The following is a 25034-nucleotide window of genomic DNA, read 5'->3' as shown; positions in this document are numbered from 1 at the left end:
GTTTACTCCTATCTAGGCCCTTTAAAATGCATGAAACCTGCAATTACCCCCAGCCACCTCTAGGGGGCCGTGCTTCTTCTTGAGCTCCAGCACAGCTTCAGCGAACTCTTTCCCTCCTTTCTTCTCCAGTGCAGTTCCTACAAAAACAGAAGGACCAGTTTTTATACTCTTAAATTTATTTGAAACATTTAAGAAAGAAAACACAGAGCAACAGGACAGAAGAGGTGAGAGACATGCATCAGATCAGAAACAACACACAAGTGATCAAAAACACTATTAATGTACATTTGACAAGGTATATGATTTTTAGTTTACTCTCTGGGTTAGTTACGGGTTTAGTCCCTGGTTTAGTCCTGGTTTAGTTTAGCCTTGGTTTAGTCCTGGTCTAGTAAATAAAACACAAATTACATTAAAGTAAATAAATACAACTAATACAGAATTATAAGCAAAGTAGTTCAGGTGTTTTAAGTTGAGTAACTAATAAGATACGACGACTAATTCAGTACACTAATTCAGATCTCTTCATTTAAACACACACTATAAATTGAGATATGTTAAAACTTTTCAGTAACTTAACATAAAACTTCTTATGTAATCAGTTTCCATTAAGTTAATAAGTTTACTGAATTTATCTGAGTTTACAAAGTGGTCTAGTTTAGTCCAAGTCTGTGTCCGTGGTCCAGTCCCTTGGGTTTTTCCTGGTTTAGCCCTGACTGTCGTCCTAGTTTAGCCTTAGCTATTGCTAAGACCAGTTCTTCTGTCAAAGTTCAGTTTTGGTCTACTCCCTGGTCTAGTCCTGGTATAGTTTAGTCCCTGGATTAGTCCCTGAGCCCCAAAACTGTAACAAAATACAAACTTACCCACTTTGGGAATAGATCAAATTTAAAAATCATATTTATTAAGTCACTTCCAGATTGTTCATGTCTCAGTCCAAAAATCTTGCAATTTTTTGTGTGTACCAGAATCATATCACATTTCAATATCCTTAAAGACGACATACTGTGCTCGTGTCTGCTTTAGTTATAATCTATGACACCCGTGGATCATTATGTTAGAATCTGGATAGTTTAAATCGCAGTATCCATATAAAAAGAAACAATAGGAGCTGATGTCACTGTAAAAGTCAACACAGCTGTAAATCACGTTATCAAGCAGCAGGGTTTTTTTGTAAGAAAAGAATGTGTGACGCTGCTATATGTGCATCACCAATTAAGTAAATAATCAAATAAAATAATATGTCACAGTGGGCATGTACTGATGGTGGTGAAAAAAGGGATAGATCGGAGCAATGACGTTTTGAATACACGAGAATAAAGACGACTCAAACATGAACTCTAAATACAACAGGTTACAAGATCAATTTTGCACAGTATGTCTCCTTTAAATTATTTGATTTAAAGGGCCCATATTATGCCGTTTTCTGATCTACATGAATGTTATACTGTAATGTTTCCTCATCACAAACAGACCTGGAGTTGTGTTTTGTTTCATTCACAGATGTTTGACACACAAACACTGCACATTTAGGCTGAGTTCTTCTCTCAGACAGAAAACGCTGCTCCTCCTTGTGATGTCATTTGGTAATACACGAAGAGCTCCACTGTGTTTTTAAATTCAATACACCTTCACTAGAATCATTTGGATGATTTCAGTCTGAGTAAATTTTGCATAATATAGGACCTTTAACATGGCTGGAAGTGGTTTTGTTCAAAGTTGGACTGCACATGAACAATCAGACCCATAGATTTGATTTGTGTATATGTTTATTGTTCTTCTATTTCCAGTCGTTTACCTACTTCCCCTCCCGTGTACAGGGAGGAGTTTGTGGGGTGGATCACCGCGTCACTGTCCACGCAGGAAATGTCCGCTTTCACAACTTGTAACTATGGCAACAACATGAAGGACACACGAAGGTCAATGAGAGGTCAAAATGAGACAGTGGGATCAGGGGTCAGTGTGGGGTCAAAGCACAGAGGAGAGGGAGAAGTGCTTCTTATGATGATGAGAACTGCAAAAACATGAGGAAAACTGACCTGAATTCAGAATGTGTGCTGTAACGATCAGCTCTGACATACACACAGACATGTTTTGTTTTTGTTTTGATTTCACCATTTGGTTTTAGTTACAAGCAAAAAAGCAAGGCACAATTCCAATCCTTGTGTCTTTAGACAAGACACTTCACTAGTATGAATGTTTTGTATGAGTGTCAGTGTTTATGGTGGTCGCGGGGGTCAATAGTGCAAATTGTAAACTCACTTTCCTCAGCCATTAAAGCCATAGTATGTAACATTTTAGCTAAAAAAAAAAAAGGCATGTCTTTTTCATTTTGGTAGTGTTTGTTCCGCTGAAAAACGTTGTGTGAGTGGGCTTGCATCTCCACAAATGGAGAAAGCTCCGAAGTATGGTTTTCACTTTGTTTCCATGAAATCATGCAGGCGATGTGCCACCTCCAGAAAGTTACACACTGTACCTTTAAGCTTTGTGTGAAGCCACATGATTTGGTCGATGACATTTTGATCATTTCTTACTACTGAAAAACTTGCCAAGAATCGCTATATAAACTTACAGAGTGAGTGAAAACTCATCTAAATGAGCCACATGTTTGACATTCAAGTCGATTTAACTCTGTATTAGTTTTTGCAGTGAAGCTGAAAGCAGAGAAGAGACAAAAAGGGGTTACAAAGGACATAGCACAATTATACAGGAGCCCGATTAACATAAAAATAACTTTGCAGTGAACCAAATATAAGCATAATGTGAAAATATGTAGTTTTAATTGAAAAAATTTTTAGGCTAATTTTGAGAAATTGTTTCATCAAATTGTGCTGTCCTGATTTTTAAACCCCTTTTATGTACAAATTACAACACAAATTTGAAACTCAAATCCAAAGCAACAATCTTTCAGTGGAGGTTTGGCCAAATTCTAGATATTTTTGTAGCAATTGGGTGATGTTTAGTTTCACATATTTTAATTTAACACAACAAAACATCTGGTTCTAAAACTAGGTAAAAATGATGAATCTTCTAACAAACTATATAAAAAATATTACTTTCAGATTTTTACTTGATTTACTCAGATGGAGGACAGGGGCCTAAATAAATCTATGGGAGATTCACGGTTTTAGAAAGAAACCTCTAAATTTCTGATCCACAAATCCACCTGAGAATTCTGACTTGTCCTTCAGCTCAATTTAAACTATAGAGATTCTTTCTACAGTGGGATTGAGATATGAACCATTAACCAAGTCAAAAAGTGGTTATAATAATCAGACTTTTCACACATAAAATGGGTGATTTGTATGTATATTTTTTTAAGTGCGAGTTTAACTTTAGTTTCTCATGTGTCAGATGTAAATTGGGATTGTGACTGAAAGGGGGCGCTGCCTTGGACTGAACGCAGATCTGAGGCTCGGAGAGAATCCTTCAGTGCCATGAGTTTCTATTTAAATGAAAATAATTTCTTTGTTCTCTTGTTATATGGCTGAACAAGTGAAGGCCATAATTTAAAACCTCATTTGCAGTTTGATATACTCACTATAAAAATTATTATATATATATTATAATCTTGTTTCAGTCATTCAGTGGTTTATATAAACTAACTGACTAACTGAAAAAATATTGCTTCCTTTGCGACTTGGCGCAATCCTGTGTGATGTCACATAGCACTTGAGAGCACAGTGGCATTTAGGGACAGTGCACACATAGCACAGGTTTTGAACACAGAACTCCAAATGTACCTAGTTTGCAGTAGGCAAAGCATTTAAAACACAAAGTTGATTTAGTGTGTAGTGTCGTGAAAATAAATGTAACTTCTAGCTCTACCTAAGACTACAATTTGTAATAAATGCATTTGCTCTCTCTAACTCTATGATATTATTTACAGATCCTATGCATGAAACAAAATAGATTTTTGTGAGATTTAAACCGTGTTATAATGTTGTTACCTCATCAAAAACCATAGGTACGTTTTTTCTGATCAGAGACACCTCACAGTTGTCAGCTGACACATTTGACAAAAGCATAGTGTAAATAAACTAGTTCGCTTTTTACAAAGCTGTCTTATTAGAAAAAAAACACAAAGTTTCTTTACTTGGAGTTGTGTTTTGTTTCATTCACAAATATTTGAGTAACCATTTATTATTAATCTGTCTACATCTCCAATGGTCAAAATGCTGTTCCACTTTGTGATGTCATGTAGTGGTACTTTTCAAGTTAATAGTTAAGCATTTTATCTTTAATTCAGCAGAGAAATAATCCAAATTATTCTAGTGAAGGTATGGCTGTATGGAGTTTAAAAACACAGTGGAGCACTTCCTATATTACCACATGATATCACAAGTTGGAGTGTTTTCAGTTCAAGAAGAAATCAGTCTATATATGCAGGACTTGTGTGTTAAACACAACTCCAGATATGTGTTTGAAGAGGAAAGATACATAGATATATTATTATAAATATTGTAATATGGGCCCTTTAAATGTTCCATCTATGAGCACTTAGCCAGTCTGGTGCCCCCTAGTGCCTTCACTCAATTTCATTTCTCTCCAATGACTAGGTCAGGAATCAGAATACACCGTTTGCAAAAAATCCCAGAAGTGTGTGTTCAGGCACCAGCCAATCAGCAAAGAGCCATATATTCTGTGTTGTTAACGATTCCCGGGATCGAGGATTTAAAGCCGGAACAAATTGAATGTTTGGTGAATTTCATCAAGGGGAAAAACGTTATTGCCCTTCTTCCAACAGGATTTTGGAAAAGCTTAATATACCAGTTAGCCCATTACATACATCAAAACAAAATAACAGCGATTGGTTAAATGAAAAAAAAGTACCCGCCTACTGTTGAGCGAATTAAATCTAAGGTCAGACGGTTTCTACAAAGTGAAACCAGCTGATGAATCAGGCTAATAAGTACTATGATTCCTGCTTTGGGCTACCATGCTACAGTTAAATCAATATCTTTGTATTTATTGTATTCTATTTGTTGTATTCTATTCAAATAAATAAGTATATGACCAGTAATGGTCAGCACTCCCTTGTTCAGCCATGATTATAATGTCATTTTTAACCACTAGCAGGCGTGTGGCAGCTCTCATATCAGCACTGTAAGATTCCCTCTCCTCAGCTCTGTGTGTGGATTCTGGTCTCACCCAAATCGTCCTTGAGTTCGAGTTCGGCGTTGGTGGGGTTAATGACGCCCTCCACGTCGAAACCGGCCAGGTTACTGACCTCACTGTGGATAAGGTTCAGCTGCAGCGCAAAAGCAGCACCAGCAGGGAGCACAGTGCGAGAGGAGACATGCGCGAGGACATAGAGAGCAAGCCGGGGTTAAAACACAATCACACACAGGACACAAGGATACCGGGACTTCAGGACACTTTTGGTAAGAGTTACTGTCAATGAATTTTTGTGAACAATTCACTACATCCATTTCAAAAGCTGAGTTATAATTCCTAATGACTTGGCAAGAGTTTCAGGGTAGATGCTATTCCAGTTTGGGCTGAAAGAATTAGGGAAAATATCTCATTGTGATTTTTCTGACGAGTATTGACATTAGACTTGACATTTCTGTTTGAACTAGAGTATTCTGTTCAAAGTTCAGATTTTAAACATGTCCAGAAGAATTGACAAAGACTTTGAAATATGAACAGACAAACTAATACAAGAGTCACATTTCAGAACATGTTTGTGCAGCTCTAAACTACAGTAGAGTTTGTTGTTTATGGAGGAAAACAATGGCACTTCACAAATTACAGCCAGTTGTGATTTGCTCGTTGCTCTTTCAATTAGTGATTTCAGCTTGATAGAAATTTAGGTTGTAGCCTTAGATTCAATCCACACACTTTTTTGACAATATATCTACTTTTAATGTGATTAAATTAATCATTTACGTTTTACAAGTAGAATTCTGTTCAAAGAGCATTCAGATCTGAGAGAAGACTGAAATCTGAACTGCTAAACAAATCCAAAAATCCCCATGCATTTCAGAACGTGTTTGTAGAGGTCTAAACTACAGGGTCAACAGCTTTTACACAGAATAGAAACACAGGAAGGACATCTGACACACAGGGAGGGCATCTGTGACACACAGGGAGGGCATTTGACATACATTTCAATTTGAAACCACATAGAAGTCCAGGTATCCTTTTGGTCTAATCAAATTCAGCAGGAGGAGTTAGTACATTTGATTATCAATCATTTAATCATATTTACACAGAGGTGGGTAGAGTAGCAAGAAAATGTACTCAGTTCAAAGTACAAAGTAGTGGTCCAAGAAATTACTTAAGCAAGAGTAACTTAAAGAGTTACTGCAACATCTGATTTATAATTTAAAGTTAGTGTAATTGAAGGAAATAATACACAAATTTCTGGTATTTTCAAAGGATAGGATTACATTGCATTGTCCACATTAAGCTTTTGTCACTTTAGACTTACTCACAGTGGGAAAAGGAACCACAACTTTTACTCATGTAAGAGTAAGTGAGAGTAAGTGAGTACTGTTACTTCAATAAAAATATGATATAAGTAGGAGTAAAAATATGCTAAAAGTAAAGTACAATTTCTTTAAAAAGTTACTCAAGTAAATGTATCTGAGTATTACCCACCTCTGCATCTACATTTTACTACAGAGAAAATAGAAAGTAAAATAGTAGTAGTGGAGAAAATACATTGTGTTTTCCAATTAAAAAGCACACCAGCTGTTATATGCTCAGAGAATAGGAACCAAAAAAATATATCACTAAACTGTCTTTGTGTGTGAAATCTATCTCAGTCCAATAGTGATTTTTCTGCATTGTGATTGTGATCAAATTTGTGATTTATGTTTTAATAGTAGGATTCTGTTCAGATTTTTAAAGAGTACAGAGTTAAATCTGAACAAACTAAAACAAGAATCACATTTCAGATGTTTGTACGGTTCTAAACTACAGGCTTAGCAGTTTTTATGCAGAAAAAGACTGAAGATGTTGCTGTTTGTGGAGGAAATGATTGTACTTCAGGTAAAATTGGAACTTCAATCTGATTGTGGTTAATTTTGCAGGTCTTGTAAAGCAGGATTGTAATTGTTCCTAGTTGTGTGTTTCTACAGTTGAAATAAAACCCAATAGTTTCTCTCAGTTGGGTTATTTAAAAGGCGCACTACTTAACTTTTCCCGTGGGGGTCTGACTCCTGCTACGCTCAATGCAGATGTTATTGTTGTTGAGCTGAGTGCAGTGGTGTAGTGGGTTAAGCATTAGTCTATCAACGGGAGGGTTGCATATTTAATTCTAACTCAAGCAAATACTATTGTGGTGTGCATGAACCAAGGTCAGTTTAAAGGTCCTATATTACACAACATGGACTCTTGTGAGCTTTTAGCCATTTTATAATGTTCCCTCCTCAAAAACAGACCTGGAGTTGTGTTTTGTTTCATTCACACATTTAAGTAACCCTTTATTATTAGGTTATTACTTGAATGCTCTATTCCACCTTGTGATGTCATGAAGCTGCATTTTTCTAGTTAACAGCTATTTTTTTATATTAAGTTCAGTAGAGATTGGCAATTTCAGGGCTGAAATGAGTGAAGGTGTATGGAGTGAACACAGTGGAGCACTTCCTGTGTTACCACAAGACCTCACAAGGTGGAACAGAGTATTTTGTGTTTGAAATAAGAACTCTAAATATGCAGGGTTTGAATGTTAAACATGTGTGAATGACACAAAACACAACTTCAAGTATGTTTGTGATGAAGAAACAATATTACAACATAGATCAGAAAATATCGTAATATGGGTCCTGTAAACTATAGAGATTCTAGAATATGCTGACAGGTGGTAGCTACCCTAACCCAGCAAAAAAGTTCCACATTGAAGCTTTAAAGTTAACTGTATTGAATGAGAGGTTTTCCACTGCGATCCTTATCACTTATTGCATCAGTCTTGAGTCATTCACAGCACGCCTCAGAACATCTTCTTTCAGACTTTTTTCCAATAAAGTATTAAACTCCACATGAGATGAAGATGCAGTATTTGATTACAGTTGGGTTGAAATAATATTGAATGTACTTCCACTTTTCAGCCATGTTTAAAAGCTGGGTCAATAGATCTGTAACTAACCATTGAAGACGACTGCGTTACAGAGTGACTACGGCTTGTTTCAAAATATCTGCAGACTGGGATGCAACAATACTGGAATTTTTTTCTGTAGTATTGCGTTTAGATTATTTGCAATTTAAGTTAGAATAATGGGATTCTGTTCAAAGTTCACATTTAAGAGTGAAATATGAGGTTAGAGGTTTTTATGTAGAATAAGACAGGACTGTACTTGAAAAATTGTAGCTTTTTGAGCTTTGATAAATGCGTAAATTCAAACTGGGGAATTTTAATTTAATTACCATTACGGCCCCATTGGAATGTCCCACAGTTAAACATTAAACTTAAGCGTTCAATTAGTTTTGTTTTTTTATTGCTCAGAAATACATTCTTGCTGTGATCGGGCTCAATGTATGTTTTGTACATACACTGAGTATGTTCCACTGTATGCCATACAATGGACCATTTTAGGTAAAGCATCTCCATGGGGACAAGCAGGTGGCGGACATTCCCTTCAGAAAAGTTACATAGTGCATGCAAATTATATCAAATTATTGATACTGTGAGGTATTTTTTGAGGTATATTGTGACAGTGGTACAACAGTGCGGCAGACGTCCTGTCCAAATTTTATTTCTTCATATCCTGTGTAAATCCCGCCCACTGAGAAGGTCACTTCCTATTGGCTCTCTCCTCTCAACGGAGGTGATTGACAACTGAGGAGTCGAAGAAAGAAAACTGGGACATGGTCGTAGTGCTTAGGGAGTGTAGTGGTGTGCGGTTGTCAAGGGGCATGGTGTAGTTGGTGTGCGTTTTTTTGTTAGGGGGCTGTAGTGGGGGTGTGTGGTGGTTGTTGGGGGGCTGTAGTGGGGTGTGTGGTGGTTGTTGGGGGGCTGTAGTGGGGGTGTGTGGTGGTTGTTGGGGGCTGTAGTGGGGGTGTGTGGTGGTTGTTGGGGGGCTGTAGTGGTGTGTGGTTATTAGGGGGTGTGGTCTGACCTTTTGACCCAGGAAGAGGCTCTTGGTGGACAGGACAGTGAAGCTATCCCCGATAGCCCCCTCTGTGGTGCTGTCCGCTGAGGCCGCCTTGCTCACCTCTCCAGTCTGCTTCTGCAAAACAAAAACAACACAGATCATGTTATGAAAGTCTGTAAATAAGTAAGTACATTTTAATTGTATGACACTTTTCACAGATAAAAATCACAAAATGAAATGCTCTGACCTGTACCTTGGCCTGGTGTGTTGCCATGGCGACAGACTCTCCAACAGAAAAGTTACACACTGCCATTTTTATTCATATTCTGACCAGAAAACTTATCTTCATAGATATAGATAAGTATGTGACACCACCGGGTCAAGATACAGGGTAGATCTGTGGAGAGGCAGCCCTTCTAATTAATAATGCACAATTTTTTTTGGCAACACAAAAACAAAACAAAAAAACACCTGTTATTGAATAAATGCAAATTAGATGATTATAATGTCATGGTGTGGAACATTCCAGTCATAAAAGAACCTCACCAGAAATGTTCCATAGTGCAGTTTTATTTATCCTCTATGACACCTGTGGATCATTATGTTATAATTTGGACTTTCATTTTAAATCACAATGTTCAACCATCCAGTTTTTTTATTCTTATCCCGGGCCGGGTCACGGGGGCATCAGTCTAAGCAGGGACTCCCAGACTTCCTTCACCCCAAACACGTCCTCCAGCTCCTCCATGGGGACCCCGAGGCGTTCCGTACATAGACATAGACATAGTCCCTCCAACGTGTCCTGGGTCTTCCCTGGGGCCTCCTCCCGGTAGGACATGCCCGAAACACCTCCCGAGGGAAGCGCCCAGGAGGCATGTGGAACAGATGCCCAGGCCACTTCAGCTGACTCCTCTCGACGTAGAGGAGCAGCAGCTCTAATCCGAGCTCCTCCCGTGTGACTGAGCTCCACACGTTGGGTGGCTGGGTGCTCCCTGTGAAGGAAACTCATTTCAACCACTTGTATCCACGATGTCATCCTTTCAGTCATTACCCAAAGATGAACTAAGAAAATGAAAACCATGCAATGAGCAGGCCCACACCAGCCCACCGCCGTTCCCCGTGGCCATCACTAGAGAAATAGAAATCGCCGAAACCTCTGCCTTCGACTGCCGCCCAGATCTCTCAGCACCGGCATCATCTGGATCCTCCCGCAGGTGGTGGGCCCACGGAAGGGCAGCCCCACGTTGGTCCTTCGGGCTGTGCCCAGCCGGGCCCCGCTGGGGAAGGCCCAGCCACCAGAAACTCAGCGTCGAGCACCCACCCCAGGCCTGGCTCCAGGGTGGGGCCCCGCTAATGCCGTTCCGGGCGACGTAACTGGCCTCGCTGGTATGCTCATCATAGGGTTTGTCCTGCATAAAAATCATGGTCCTCTTGAAAGACTTTTTCCTGTACCACTGCTTGAAGAAAGTGTCTTCTAAAAACTGGTAGTAGGTTTTGAAGTTCATTTTGAGTCCATCTTCAACTGAAAAATGATCAACAAGTTCATCCAGCTCATACCAATACCCCATCTCCACTTTGCGTGGAGCTCTGTGCCATTACTGATCCTGCCATGAGATCCTACATCTTGTCTGTCAAGAGTCACTCTCATTTCATCAGTCCATAAAACGTTTGAACAATCTGTTGTAAGATATTTCTTGGCCCAGTCTTGACCTTTCAGCTAGTTTCTTGTTCAGTGGTGGTCGGGATTCAGCCTTCCTTACCTTGGCCATGTCTCTGAGCACTGAGCACCCTGTACTTCTGGGCACTCCAGGTAGTTTGTAGTTCTGGAATATGACAGTGCTGGAATGTCAAAAATCAAAATGATCTCCCTCTGCCTCTGTGTGCGCGGTGCCGTCTGTCCGCTGCCCTGCTCTCCCACCCTCTCTCAGCTCCTCGCTTTTTTCTCTTTACTTTCCATAACTTGGATTGTAAACGACTATTTTCTCACTGTTTATGAATGACACGTAAGACCTTATTTAGCGCACGGATAACCCACACGTTTTTGTTGATAGCTGTAATGCGTGTATGCATTTAGGTTTAATATATTGTACAAACTGAATTTCTCTGGAATTACCTGTCCTATCAACAGAAAATAAAAAACGAACAATCCTGACACCCTGCTCTTTTTACCTGAAGTATGTTTTAGTAAGATGGAAGGAGATTGAATCGAAAACTGAGATCGATCAGTATGGGGGGGAAATCATGATTCCTTTTATTCCCATATCGCCCAGCCCTAACACTGGAGGATAATGGCTTCCCAGTAGCTTCAAGTTTGATTCTTCTAAAATCTCTTGCAGTTAATTTGTGTCTTTTTTTCTCAACATGTCTCATGCGACACTGACTATTTGCAACAAAACGTCTGATGGTTCTGTGATCATGCTCCAATATCTTTGCAATTTTAAGAGCTCTGCATCTCAGACTTCTTAAAATTTTTGACTTTTAAACGTCATCACAACATATTACCACATGCTGTTGGCACTCCTGTGGATAGCTGCACATCACTCTAACGAGAAACAGATTTATTTTTTAAATTTGTACCAAAATGGCTATGTGATGCTTCTACATGTATCACAGATCAAGAAAATAAGACTGGAGAAGTAAGTACGTACGGCCACCGGTACACACTACGGGTGTGTACCGGTGGCCGTGAAAACACATGTGCAAATGGGAGCAATGACATCTTGAATATAGGAGAATAAACATACATGAATCACTCTAAATACATCTTTAGAGGTTCAATGAGAAGGAAAAGTGGATTTTGCAGAATATGACTCCTTTAAATACACCCTTTTGTCCGTACCTTGGGGCGGCCGAGCTTCTTGCCACTCAGTTTCCTGGTGGCTGGTTTCTTCTTGGGCTTCTTCTCTGGAGCGGGAGAGACCGGTGCCTCCAGTTTGCCCTTGGCTCCTCTCTTTTTGGCCAGCAGCTCGGGGTGGATGTTGGGCAGGACTCCTCCAGCTGCGATTGTCACGCCTTTAAGCAGCTGCACACACAAGATGAGCACAAGCAAACAATTGTGGACATTTACTTATTTCTTCTTTTATTTATCTGTAAAGGGACAGCACATATTAATGAACATTTAACATTTAAATATGTAAAGATTATAGAAAACTTGGCTAATTTCCATCTCAGGTTGATGTCAGTCACAGGACAGGGAAAGGTACATCAACAATAACACAAAAAGTATATGTATCACCAGCACACCCAATTATCACACTATACATACAATTTATTTCACACAGTTCATTTGAAGTTCAAAGTCAAAGGTTAAAACAAATTATTGCTCTTTTAACAGCTCGCGCTAAGGTAAGCAGGCAACATTAGCATTGGTTCATTTAAAAGTTTTTATTCATAATCAAGGATCAACTATGTGAGTTAAAACATCGCTTTTGTCAGTTTTCATTCAGCAGTATTGTGGACAGTTAAAGACCTGATGCTGTTGTTTTCATGACTCTCACAATGCATTACTTTTCAAGGTGCATTGTGCGGAAATTTTGAGTGCACTATATTTATCAACTGGACATTCAGACACCCCTAAAAATGGCGTGAGTCCTAGAAAGAGCCCAAAGAAGGGAATAGTGTGGACATTTGGACACAGCCTTAGACTCTACTTTTGGCCAATTCTGTGCATGAAGCTGTAGTGCAATGTTAGTGTGTCTCCAACAGCAGGGATCTAATCGGCAGGGTTCAGGACCAGAAGATACGGTACTCAGCCGTATAGAGGGAAATATCTTTGAAATATATTTTGAAATATATTTCTCACTTTCTATAGTTCTCCACAATGATCTAAAGAGATTAGACTGTAGTAATCACACTGCTCCGTGAAGAGAATCTGTTGTTTAGTACTGGGACAAAAGATTGGATCCATGAGTGAGTATATTTTTTGGAAAGTTTGGCCTCACCGTTTTATATTTACTTTATTTATATTTTTGTGGTTATTGTAATACTTTTTAATAGTATGTATTTTTGGACCAATGGCCTCTCAATGCTAACTCACCAGCACTTTTGTCCAGTCCAAATGTAAACATGGGAAATAAATCTCACAATATAATTTGTGTCAAGTGTGCAATTTTGTCTCACAAAATCTAGAATCCCAAGAAATAAGGTTGGAGTCCACTGTCCTCCATGATATGTGTCCTTTAATTGAACTGTTCCCCAGTGAATAAAACCTATAGACACACAGAGCACTGTGATTGGTCAGACCTGGTTGAGCTCTTCATCGTTAGCGATGGCAAGGAGGATGTGGCGAGGCGTGACACGGCCCTTCTTATTGTCTCGGGCGGCATTTCCCGCCAACTCCAGGATCTCAGCTGAAACACAGTAACAAGGCTTTTCACGATATTAACATACTAACATTTCAAACTTAATTTTGATATTAAGGAAAGACTCAATATTCACTTCTGCTTCTGATAATAAATATATAGACAATAGATGATAAATAAATAGACTAGAGAATGTGATTTTCAACATAAAATCATAGTACTTTCTTTCGTAGGCGTCCTTATATGTGTGTAATCCTCAGTGGTGCAGTAGGTTCATAGTGGTCCGTGTGTATACTAATGTATGTGCTCTTCTATTTGCTCTGATACAGCTCAAGATCATTCTGAAGCTATTCAGGAAAGGTTTGCTTCTGTCCTGTCAATGGGACATTTTTAGCATTGATGCTCAAATGAGTTGTGATACTAGTTTGAGTATTGAAACAATGTAGATAAAAATGGTATGATGTGCTGTCTCACCGGTAAGGTACTCGAGCACAGCGGCCAGGTACACCGGTGCCCCCACCCCGATGCGGTACTTGGGGAGGCCTCTCTTGATGTAGCGCAGCATTCGTCCCACAGGGAATATGACGCCCGCTTTGGTGGAGCGAGACGTTTTTGTCGTCTTCTTCTTTCCTCCTCGACTCGACATGGCAACACTCTGCTACAGACTCAGGACCTGACAGGAAACAGCACAGATGTATACACAATTATATTACTGCAAATAAATGACAAAATGACCAAAAAAAGTTCTTAAAGTGGAACTAAACACTAAATACTTTTTTTTAAAGCTGTAAATTTTAATATTTTTGTGTAATCTTTCAATTAGATCTTTTAGCATTTTATCAAATGCAAATGTTACTGATTGTAAAGTTGATTGTAGTTACACATAGTTAAGCAATTTTTGAATCATGTAAAAAAAAAAAACACATTTGTGTTTTGGGTTCTTAAAGCAGAATGAGCATTTTGGGTTGCCAGATCTAAAACCAGTTTATCCAAAATCCAAAAGAGCACAATTGACACAGTTTCTAAAGTACCATAATTTTGTCCACAAACTACAAAATCTCCCATCTTATTCTCTAACCCTCTAGTTTAGATCTGTACAAACATGTTCTAAAATGTTCAGTTATGTTAGTTCAGATTTCAGTCTTTTTGCCAATTCTTCTTTAAAATCTGAACTTTGAACAGAATCCTAATATTAAAACATAAATCGAAAATCTATTACATTACATATTTTTGGTGATTTTATATGATGGAAATCTGATCTTTGGATTTTGTATTGTCCTCTTCATAGAGCGCCTTCAGGATTAGGCTGTTTACATGTTGTATCTGTGGGACGTCTGAGTGTCCCTTTTGAGCTTATCACGCACTGTACAGAAAAGCTGATATCAACTGACACAAGCCTCAGCCTGATAATCCACAACTAATGCTACTCTTTCAGCACAGTGGCTACGTTTACATGGATGTTCAAATTAGATAACTGATTAATCAGATAACAGGATAATTAAATCTGATTTTGGTGTGTGTTTACAGCACAACAAAAATCTAATAGTGAAAAACATCTGCTCACATGTACGGCTGTTGGGTTATACTTGTTTAAAGGCCCATATTACATGATTTTCTAATCCATGTTATAATGTTTTCTCATCACAGACATCTAGAGTTGATTCGTTTCATTCACACGTTTAACACAAAAATCCTGCAGATTTTGGCTGAGCTCTTCTCTCAAACTGAAAACACTGTTCCACCTTGTGATGTCATGTGGTAATACAGGGAGTAGTCTAGTGTGTTTTTAAACTCCCTACATCTTTAATAGAATCATTTGCATAATTTCAGACCTGGAACTGCCAAATCTACTGAAGAAAAAGTTGCTGTTAACTACCACTTCGCCACTTTACCACTTCACTTCACTGAACTTTGCAGATGTAGACAGACCAATAACAAAGAGTTACTCAAACATGTGTGTATGAAACAAAACACAACTCCAGATCTGTTTTTGAGGAGGTATCAACATTCTAACATGGCTTAAAATTCAAAAGAGTCAATTTTATGTAATATAAGACCTTTAATTAATCAATCGATGGAGTCTTAATCAAACAGAGAGACATGGAGACACACATCAGCGAATTAGTGGACTTTTAGAGTAACTGTTGTATGTTGAAGATGAAATGCAATAAATTTTAAAATTACTCTTTCAATCTTTCATTTATTTTATTCAACTTTAGCTTTCAATTGTGTCTTTGCCACATTAGTTTGTCCTTTTTTCACAACTTCCAAAACAATACTAAAACTAATATCAAAACTAGATAGTCATTGAAGCAGGTATCAATACTAAAAAAGTCACTATAATGAGACAGAAATTAATCATTCCTTTAGAATCAGTAAACTGTATCAGATAAGAGCACCCATGGACCACTATGGATATAAAACTGTACAAAGATACAAGACCACATGGTAATAAAAAAAAATTTTAAAAATCAAAGAAAGTACTATGATTTAATGTTGAAAATGACATTCCATTGTCTAAATAAGAGACATATTTTATTTGTGGTATCAGATTCACTACTGAGTATCAAGTCTATACCTTAGTCTAAAAATTGAGTATCATCACAACACCAGTTCACTCACATCAGATGCAACTGTTTTGTTTTCAATAATCCGATAACCCCAGAAATCAGATCATGATCACATTTTTGGTCTGCATGAAAAAATAATGGGTGTTATATAAGAGGCAAGACGAAAAATGGACAAAACCTGTTGAAACTAACATTGTATTCAACATGTTGCAAATGGATTTCCAGTGTTTAAAATACAGGTCAATAACAGATTCAATAGAAAAGTAAAAACCAGGGCCACATGATCTGGAAAAAAATAAAAAAAATCTGACAAGTATTGTGACTGCAATCAAATGCAATCTGAACTGACAAACTAATCACATTTCAGGACAGGTTTATACAGGGTTAGCAGTCTTTAAGCAGAATGTTTATGAAGGAAATTAAGGTACTTCATTAGCAAATCACAAAGGCTGCAGTTTCTGGAGCTCACCGGTGACTGCTCGCTCTGGTTGTGGAAGTACATTTTACATTCATTTTTCTCATAGACTTTTTGAAAATTTCAAATATTAAGAGTTCAAAGATATGGCAGAGGCTGAGCAGCTACACACTAATTTATATCTATAACATGTTTTTTCATAAAGCACATTTAAATGGTTTGATAACTTAGAGGTTTTTAAAGTTTCAGAAATAGAGTTTAAATATAATTATAGGCCTTGTGGTCATTAGTTACCACAGAGTTGATAAGCACGGAGCTTTCAAACTTTTACGATTCTTATACTAAATAAAAACATTAAAATTAAGGAGATATTTCGGAACCGGGGTGGATGGTCCCTAATGAAAATTACAAAAGTATAATTTGAGTCTACAGTTGCCTGAAGTGGACAAACTGAGCAATAATTCAGCATTGTCTTTGCCTGGAAGGTTCCACAGTCTCTCCATAGAAACATCCGGGTGGCATCAAGGAGCAGTTACAAGTCAGATCTGTGGAGAGGCAAACCCACTCAGACAAGAATGCATTTTTGAGCAATATGATACATGAAACAAAGAAGATATGTTTAAAGTCATAATGTGGACCATTCTTTGCAAAGCATTAACTAACATCCATACAAGCAGGTGGTGGACTCCCCATCAGAAATGTTAGATTGTGCCCCTTTAAAATAAAATGTATTAAAACGTGGTACTAGTGACTCTTTTCACAGCAGGTGTATTATTTGCCTAATGTTGAATTTGAATGTTTAAAATATGACAAGTAGGTCTGTAGTTGGCTAAAGAAATTCTTGGACTCAAGACGTGCTGCTGTTCGATTGGTCAACTAAAAAGGGGGGCAAGTCAAAAGCTCTCAAAACTATTGTGCAACTCTGACTGACTGTACTCACCAGACTACACCTGCAGGGGGTGCTCATTCAAACACTACACTACCGTTTATCATGGCCAAAATAATTGTGATTAACGATTAGATCATGATAATTATTAAAGTTGCTGACAGTTTAACTATGGAATCTAGTCATAATATTATATAGAATTCTAATTATTCATACCCGTTTTAAACTGTGTGTATTGTACTTTTATATGTGAAAACAACAATGATCAAGAAAATAATCTTGGAGAAGTCTCTTTATTCTTCTCATTCTGCTGATATAATGGTTTATTATCTTTGTTGGCAATTCTCACAATTGTTCTGTACTTTTTAATCACAATAAACCAGTTTATTGTCTCATCCATATTTACGCCAAAAAAACAACAACAAAAAAGTACTAGGAAACTATGCATTTATACAAAAGCAGATTGAACTTGTGACTCATGAGTTTAAATGCTGCATTGTATAACTTTTCTATTGGAGGGTCCGTCACCTGCTTTTCTCCATGGAGATTATTGCTTTGTCTGAAACATCTCACAGTGAAACCTTTCTATCTTCATGGAGACCAAACCAGACCAAGTTACAGGTCAGATCTGTGGAGAGGCGACCCCGCTCACAGTCTCAATGTCTGTTTTTCTAGGTGTTTTTGAGCTGTAAAACCACCATGTAAAGTAGAGCTGTGTAATGTTATACTGTGGAACATTCCAGGCAGAGCAATGACATCTCCATAGAAACAAGCAGGTGATGAACCCCAACCAAAAAATTACATAATGCACATTTAATCTAACTTTTTAGGTAAATACGAAAAAGTACCAAATCTTCAGCTAACTCACCCATCGACCGATTAATCAAATAAAAACTAAACGACTACAGCCCTAACAACTCGAATTAGGCTATGTATAGGCCGGATGATGTATAGGTCTGTATCAAAACTGAAGCAACCACAACAATATGTAAATGAGCCAAGTTCCATATGCAAAACTAAACATTCACAAATAAGCAATAAAAACACAATGTGTAAATCTAGTTTTTTTGTAGAATTTCACATAGGCCAGTAGTCTGCAGCAAGCCAATAGCCTATAGAATTATTTTATTAATTTAAACCCATGACATGCTGCTATGGCCTGCCAAAAGACTTCTCAAAATACCATCGCGTAAGGAACGTGAAAATGACGCAAAAAGGAGAAATAATTACAACTGAACAACAATCCAATTAGCGGAGTATTACTGAGAATCAATTAGCGCCACAATGGACCTGGCTCTTCCACCTTCTCCATAGCAACAGCACATTTAACGGTATCTACAGCTGACCTTATCCGTAACTCGAGAATTACGCACAATAACACAATCACCGCAAAAACTATGCGCATATTTGGGTTCGAACGCGCCACATCTGGTGTATATCGCCAGAACTCTCAGGTGTGGAGGTTTTAATCGGTTTAAATTCTTGCAGCTGTGACAGTGACAACCATTTCCGCATGTCCACGGCACGACCACCGCGCGGTACGCATTGGCAACGGCGGAAAATAAAGCGCCGTTTTCTAATCATGTTTGTCACTCGACGCAGATCCGTTTCCAGTGTTGAGGTCAGCGGGTTTTTCCATAGAAATGATCCGGGCTAGGTTGCGAGGCGGCTGGCTGTTCCCGCTCCTCCCCTCCCTCTCTGCCGCCTGCTCTCCGCCTGTCTGTCGCGCTCCACAGTAGGCCTTCGCGTTGGGGAAAAAGGGAAAACGCACCAAATGGCAACGCGCGGAAAACAAGCCACGAGCATAACCGACCAAATACTTCCACGTTCGGTCCGAAAACAGCGGGTTTACTCACAAACGAGGCGAGCACAGCGGAGGGAATGCGTCTTCGCGTCTCCGGTAACAGCCTGGGCAGTGTCCTCGACTCGACTCCCACAATCCACAGCGAGCCCGAGCCAGCGCTGCCCGCGGAGTGAGCGGCGGAGAGCGGAACCTGCCGCGCGGAATCTCAATCCGCGGCGGGGAGAGGTGATCCTTAACCCTTTACGCGTTCGCTCTTTTGGGCATAGACGCGTGAGATGAGCACACAGCGATGCTGGACATAAACAGGGATGATTGTAGACAGGTTTGCTTTAAGTTGATTTTTGTGGTGGAATTTCCATTAAAGGGGCGGTGCAACTGTTTGTGCAGAAAAAAGTCAGGCAAAACTGCTCCACCGGGCTGGCCCTGCTCACAGAACTACCGGAATCATAATAAACCCATGGAATGGATTTTATAGTCTCGTGTTTAATGTCAAAACTGGACTTATGTTGTCATTGTGCAGTGACATGTTGTAAATGTTAACTTTACAACGGAAATCTTATTGTTTTACACCGCAATTTGGCATTGCACACTCAGCTCAGAATAATTTGTCAGAAAAGTGGCCCACATGATGCTTTTAAAGGAATGAATAGTGAAGGATTAGACCATTATGTTAAAGCCACAGTATGTCGCTTTTATCCCAAAAATAGAACAAAACAAAATATTTTTGTTTCTTTGTTGCACCAAAAACTGTGTCTTAACTGTGAGCAGGCTTGCAACTCCACAAACCTGACTTTTGCTTGGTCTGTATGAGAGCCTCCTCCTGTTTGAAATCCTATCTCCATGGAGAATGTTCCGAAGTATGGTTTTAACTTTGTATTTCCATTGAATCATGTAGGCATCGTGCCACTTCCAGAAAGTTACATACTGTAGTTTTAATTTTAGCATCCACCTTGTTTAGTCAAATGAAATAAAATGCTCATTACGTGAAGCAATGACCAAAAGTAAATGTAATAGTAAGTCATATTTATTAATAATATACAACTATAAATATAACATATATTTATTAATATTAATATAATAATAATATAATTCAGTTAAATGTATTTAATAAGAAATCCTCTAATTGAAAATGGCTTATAGTTGTATTAATACTTTGCAGTGACATCACGCTGGGCTTGTTCTGCATGTATGCGTATGGTGGAATGTAGAAGAGTTACCATGGCAACAAAAGATACACATTAGCAAACTCTGACAAAAAAGTCTGAAAACTCAAGAAAAAATACAAATGGATTTAAACTGCACATTTTCAAAAGCCTGTGATCAATGATTGTTCATGGTCCTGTTTAGAAGTTTGATTTTCAACAAAAAGGTGAGAGAAAATCTGTTGGCTAACGCTAGCTAACTATAATCTACTAACTCTAAACTATAGTCTCCTCACATCTGTGTTGTATGCAGGGCCCACCTGGTTAGCACTTGGATGGGAGACCGCTGGGAACATCAGGGGCCACTATATGGGGTGCCAGTGGCAAAAGCTGACATTGTGTCCTTAGGCAAGGGACTTCACTCACATTGTCTTGTGTAAATGTGATGTGTGTTGGTGGTGGTCAGAGGGGATGAAGGTGCTGATTGGCAACCTCAATTCAGTCAGTCTGTCCCAGGACAGTTGTGGTTACAATTAGGGGTGTCAAATTATCGCGTTAATTGCGATTAATTAATTACAGTAATATTTAGCGCGTTATGTTTTTTAATCGCGTTAATCTCATTTTTAATCTCTAACTTTACAGTTTCTGTATGCGATTTGCTTTATTATAAAATCTGTTTTTATGTGTTGTTGGGACAACACACACACACAAAAAACACATTCATTATTTTTTTATTTCGGTAATTCCACTCATTGCCGGAAACCCACACAAAACGCGCGCAGTAAGAGCGATGCAAACGTCATGTTCACGTTTGCCGCGTTACTCGCACAATGGATGAGGTCGAAGAGCCAGTAGAACAGAGTCAGCAGTGCACAGGTAAAAACACATTCGTGTCTTGGAAATTATTCTCCCGACGTGAAATATAAAGAAAATAACAAATATAAAATCGCTTACAACTTAAATGTCACTGGTGAAAACAACCTGCATAGACTCATGATGTCTGCACTACTGTCCTATAGTGACCTGCCACATGAGGGGACACGCACACAAACACACACAAATACACACAAACACAAATACACACAAACACAAACACACACCTTCATCATCGTCATTAACCTGAGAACGCGCGGACCACGTTTCTTTCCGTAGTTACTGCGCGGACACCGACGTGCTCCCGTGCGCCGCGTACGTTTTCTCGCGTACGCTGCTTAAACCGCGCTTCCTCCTGTGCGCCTCTAAACCAGAACTAACACCAAGACTAAAACCGGGACTAACCCAGTCCAGGACTAAACCAGGACTAAACCAGGACTAAAACCAGGACTAAATCCAGTGATCTCATATATAAAGCATTTCTCTATCAATAATATTTTAATATGGTTAAGGAAAGACTGGACTTTTTATTGTCTTTAAGTAGACAAAAGTTATTATGTTCAGATTTCCTCATCTTTGCTACTTTACAGCAAACAGTTTCTTCTTCATGGAGACTTGGGCTCAACAGTCAATTTGGAGAGATTTGTTAAACAATAAATGACTTTATAAAGTCACTTTTTTTTGTTCTATTTCAGTCTTTTGATCTGCCACAATAATGTAATAATGAATTTAAATGAAAATACCTCAACTTGAAGGCTTTTCTCAGCATTTTTTAGGTGAGATTAAAAAGAGATTAATTAGATTAATTAATTACAGATCATAATTAATTAATCTCTCAATTTTTTTAATCGCATGACAGCACTAGTTACAATAGCAATTTACCACCACAGAGTGTGGAGTGAATCCACTTTGAGCGTGTGGAAAAGTATTATTATTATTATTATTATTATTATTATTATTATTAAACTTTATGTGTTACAATAAATGGCCTATAATAGGCCTATAATGAGCCTATGATTTATACCCCATTAGTCCAAACCACACTACCGCACCACTCGTCCAACTGTACTCGTCATGTGATGGTCTCACTCTAAAATTGTGATCTGTCACATTTTGAAGTGTGATCTGTCACATTTTGAGCGTTTGTGAAACCACCGCAGACCTGTGCCCGGGTGCAGTGCCGCCTTATGTCCAGCAGAGGCCAGGGTAGAGCTGAGGAGAAAAGCCAAACTTGTCAGAGGCAGCGCCTGTTACCTTGTTGCGTTCACGTGAATAAAACCAAGTTTCTGTTTGTATGATAAAAGTTCGGATGAACAGTCTGTTGGACCCGAGTATCTGTGGAGGTCACTCTCCACAGCGTCCACAGGCTTTTGTTTAATGTGCTGCACGCTATTTATTTATCACATCACGGTGATGTATACATAAAAAACTCCGTGTGTAGTCCTCAGTTGCAGTCGCTTGCTTTTTAAAAGTACACCACAGAATGTAGACCTCATGTAGCATTAAACTGCTGACTGGAGATGCTCTTCAGAATGTCATCTGTTGGTGGTTTTCAGATTCTAGATTGTGATGATGTCAAGCGCTAAGATGGGGGCAAGAGACAGTTTTCCATATTGATTGCATTTTTGCATGAAATATCCAAAATATAAATTCACAAATGTTGAACCTGATCATTTCTATTAGTGACTGGCCCCAAGAACTCATTGTATTTCAACACAAATCTGTATTCAGTATTTAGCTGCCCCCTCTGTATTAAATAATATTATAGATGAAACCCATCTGAAACCAGCAGAGAGTCATGTTTGGTTTATAAGTATAAAAAGTCATGAACATTTTATTTCATGTCTTAAAGCAGCGCTAAACTCACCAATAAAAGCTAAGTTTTTGTTTTCAAGTGAATGCAGTACGATTCTGTATATTACGATTACATGTGGGCAGTTTTGTTGCTGTGTGGGCTTTTAAAATAGATCTGTTTTATAATGTTTCAAGTTTCTTACATATATCACTTCTACTGCAAGGTTTCTTTCTTTTTTCTTTTTTTTTTTTTACCAGTACTTTTTGAACTGTTTTTTTTTTTTTTCATCAACCTTCTCTCAGATCTTTGAGCTATTGTCTGTCCACTAATCTGAAGGTTTGTGGTTCAAATCCTGCTCTCAGTGTAAACATCATTGGCTGAACGGTCAGATCCCCTGACCCACAGGTTGGCGTGATTCCAGTGTCTGCACTGGTGCATAATCCGTGTATCATTCGTTCATTCGTTTTTCAATATAAAACCAAAAATAAGAAAACGAAAAACAACAGTTTTCTTCGTTATTTGTCTCCAAAACCAAAATGAAAAAACGGATAACGATTCGTTTTTTCAGTTTTCGATTTTGTGTTTAAATGAAGAATGGAAAAAACGGATAACGGCCGTTTCCCGTTTACGTGACTTCCGTGACTGCGATGCCGAACTTTTGCACCGCATACGGACTGAACCGGGACTGATCCAGGTCCGAGACCAGACCGAGACCAGAGCGGGACTGAGACCGGGACCAGACCGGGACCAGAGCGGGACCAGACCGGACTCCGAGCTTTGACTCCGAGCCTCCATGGGGTCCGAGCCTCAGCTTGGAGCTCCGGCCCTGTCGTGGGCTCTGAGCCTCCGGTCTGGTCCCGGTCTGGTCCTGGTCTTGTCTCGATCTCGGTCTCAGGCCCGCTCTGGTCCCGGTCTGGTCCCAGTCTCACCGTATACGGACTGAATCAGGACGGATCCAGGTCCGAGACCAGACCGAGCTGCTCTGGTCCTCCGCGCTCAAGAACCGCGGCTGATTCCGAGGTGGTGCAAAGTCTCCGACTGACGCTTTCACCCCAACGAAAACGAACCGAACTAAGAGCTTTTGGTTCAGATGGACCAGGTCCGGGACCAGACCGGGACCAGAGCGCTACTGAGACTCAGTCCCGCTCTGGTCCCGGTCTCAGTCCCGCTCTGGTCTCGGACCTGGATCAGTCCTAGTTCAGTCCGTACGCGGTGCAAAAGTTCGGCATCGCAGTCACGGAAGTCACGTAAACGGGAAACGGCCGTTATCCGTTTTTTCCATTCTTCATTTAAACACAAAATCGAAAACTGAAAAAACGAATCGTTATCCGTTTTTTCATTTTGGTTTTGGAGACAAATAACGAAGAAAACTGTTGTTTTTTCGTTTTCTTATTTTTGGTTTTATATTGAAAAACGAATGAACGAATGATACACGGATTGTGCATGAATGTGTGTATGAACGGGTGAGTGTTTCCTTTTTGTAAAGCACTTTGAGTGCCTTCAAGGTGGAAAAGCGCTGAATAAAACGTGACCATTTACTCTGCATAATAGAGTTGAAATGGATAAATGGAAGTTTGTATCCTTTATGATGAAACTCTACTGCTAGTTTATTTATCATTTAATTCTGATGTCAGCCTTTGTTCTGAATGTAAAACAACATTCTTGGGGAAAAAAATAGTAAACAATTTCCTAAATATTCAAATGTCACAACTTCACAACAACAATCTGAACATGTATTGAGTATTTTCTGTGTGTGAGCAGTGAGCCCTGACCTCCACACTGCACGAACCACAGTCATACTGTGACCATGAGGCAACATGTGGCTCTGAACTGTATTAGCACACAGATAATATGATAATATGAGTTTATGGTTTCACGGGGGGCTGCGGGTTATCAGGGACATGTTACGTAATGAGGCGTTATTCACAGAAATATACAGGTGAACTAGCAAGAAGTCACTCCTCTGTCTATCTGACCTTCTCGTCCATATACTCACCTTCCATCCTCTGTACTATATATTCACTGTCCCTCCTCTGTACCATATATCTTCTCTTCATTCACTTACTGGTCTTGTTTATACCACCGGTAACGCAATTCCCATCGCATGGAGCGCTTCACCTTTCACCTGCACACGGAGGGGCAAGAAAACAATAAAAACACGAGGCAACAGGATCTGCTGCTTCTGGTCAGCTGACTGAGCCTCAGCCAATCAG

The 25034-nt window shown here is 39.1% G+C and overlaps 1 protein-coding gene across 5 annotated transcripts in view; it reads right to left on the bottom strand.

Annotated features, from left to right (window-relative positions):
- The window catches only part of LOC110163960 (core histone macro-H2A.1), a 32049-nt gene extending 7043 nt beyond the window's left edge, over positions 1-25006 (bottom strand). The window contains exons 1-7 of one of the 5 annotated variants that reach the window (XM_055148311.1): positions 24887-25006; positions 13811-14009; positions 13278-13384; positions 11875-12057; positions 9060-9170; positions 5146-5245; positions 48-137 (exon numbers count right to left, since the gene is read on the bottom strand). In XM_055148311.1, the coding sequence (XP_055004286.1) occupies positions 48-137; positions 5146-5245; positions 9060-9170; positions 11875-12057; positions 13278-13384; positions 13811-13982 (763 nt within the window). In that variant the 5' untranslated portion in view covers positions 13983-14009; positions 24887-25006. Of the gene's footprint in view, positions 1-47; positions 138-1792; positions 1884-5145; positions 5246-9059; positions 9171-11874; positions 12058-13277; positions 13385-13810; positions 14010-14560; positions 15967-19063; positions 19981-24886 lie in introns of those variants that run through there. The other 4 variants (XM_055148310.1, XM_055148313.1, XM_055148312.1 and 1 more) reach the window with 4 other exon arrangements.
- Positions 25007-25034: the final 28 nt, after the last annotated feature.

This window comes from Boleophthalmus pectinirostris, unplaced genomic scaffold (assembly GCF_026225935.1).
Source record: "Boleophthalmus pectinirostris isolate CB_2022bp ecotype Guang Dong unplaced genomic scaffold, ASM2622593v1 HiC_scaffold_12, whole genome shotgun sequence".
NCBI lineage: Eukaryota > Metazoa > Chordata > Actinopteri > Gobiiformes > Gobiidae > Boleophthalmus > Boleophthalmus pectinirostris.
This window is presented reverse-complemented; position numbering and strand designations above follow the sequence as displayed.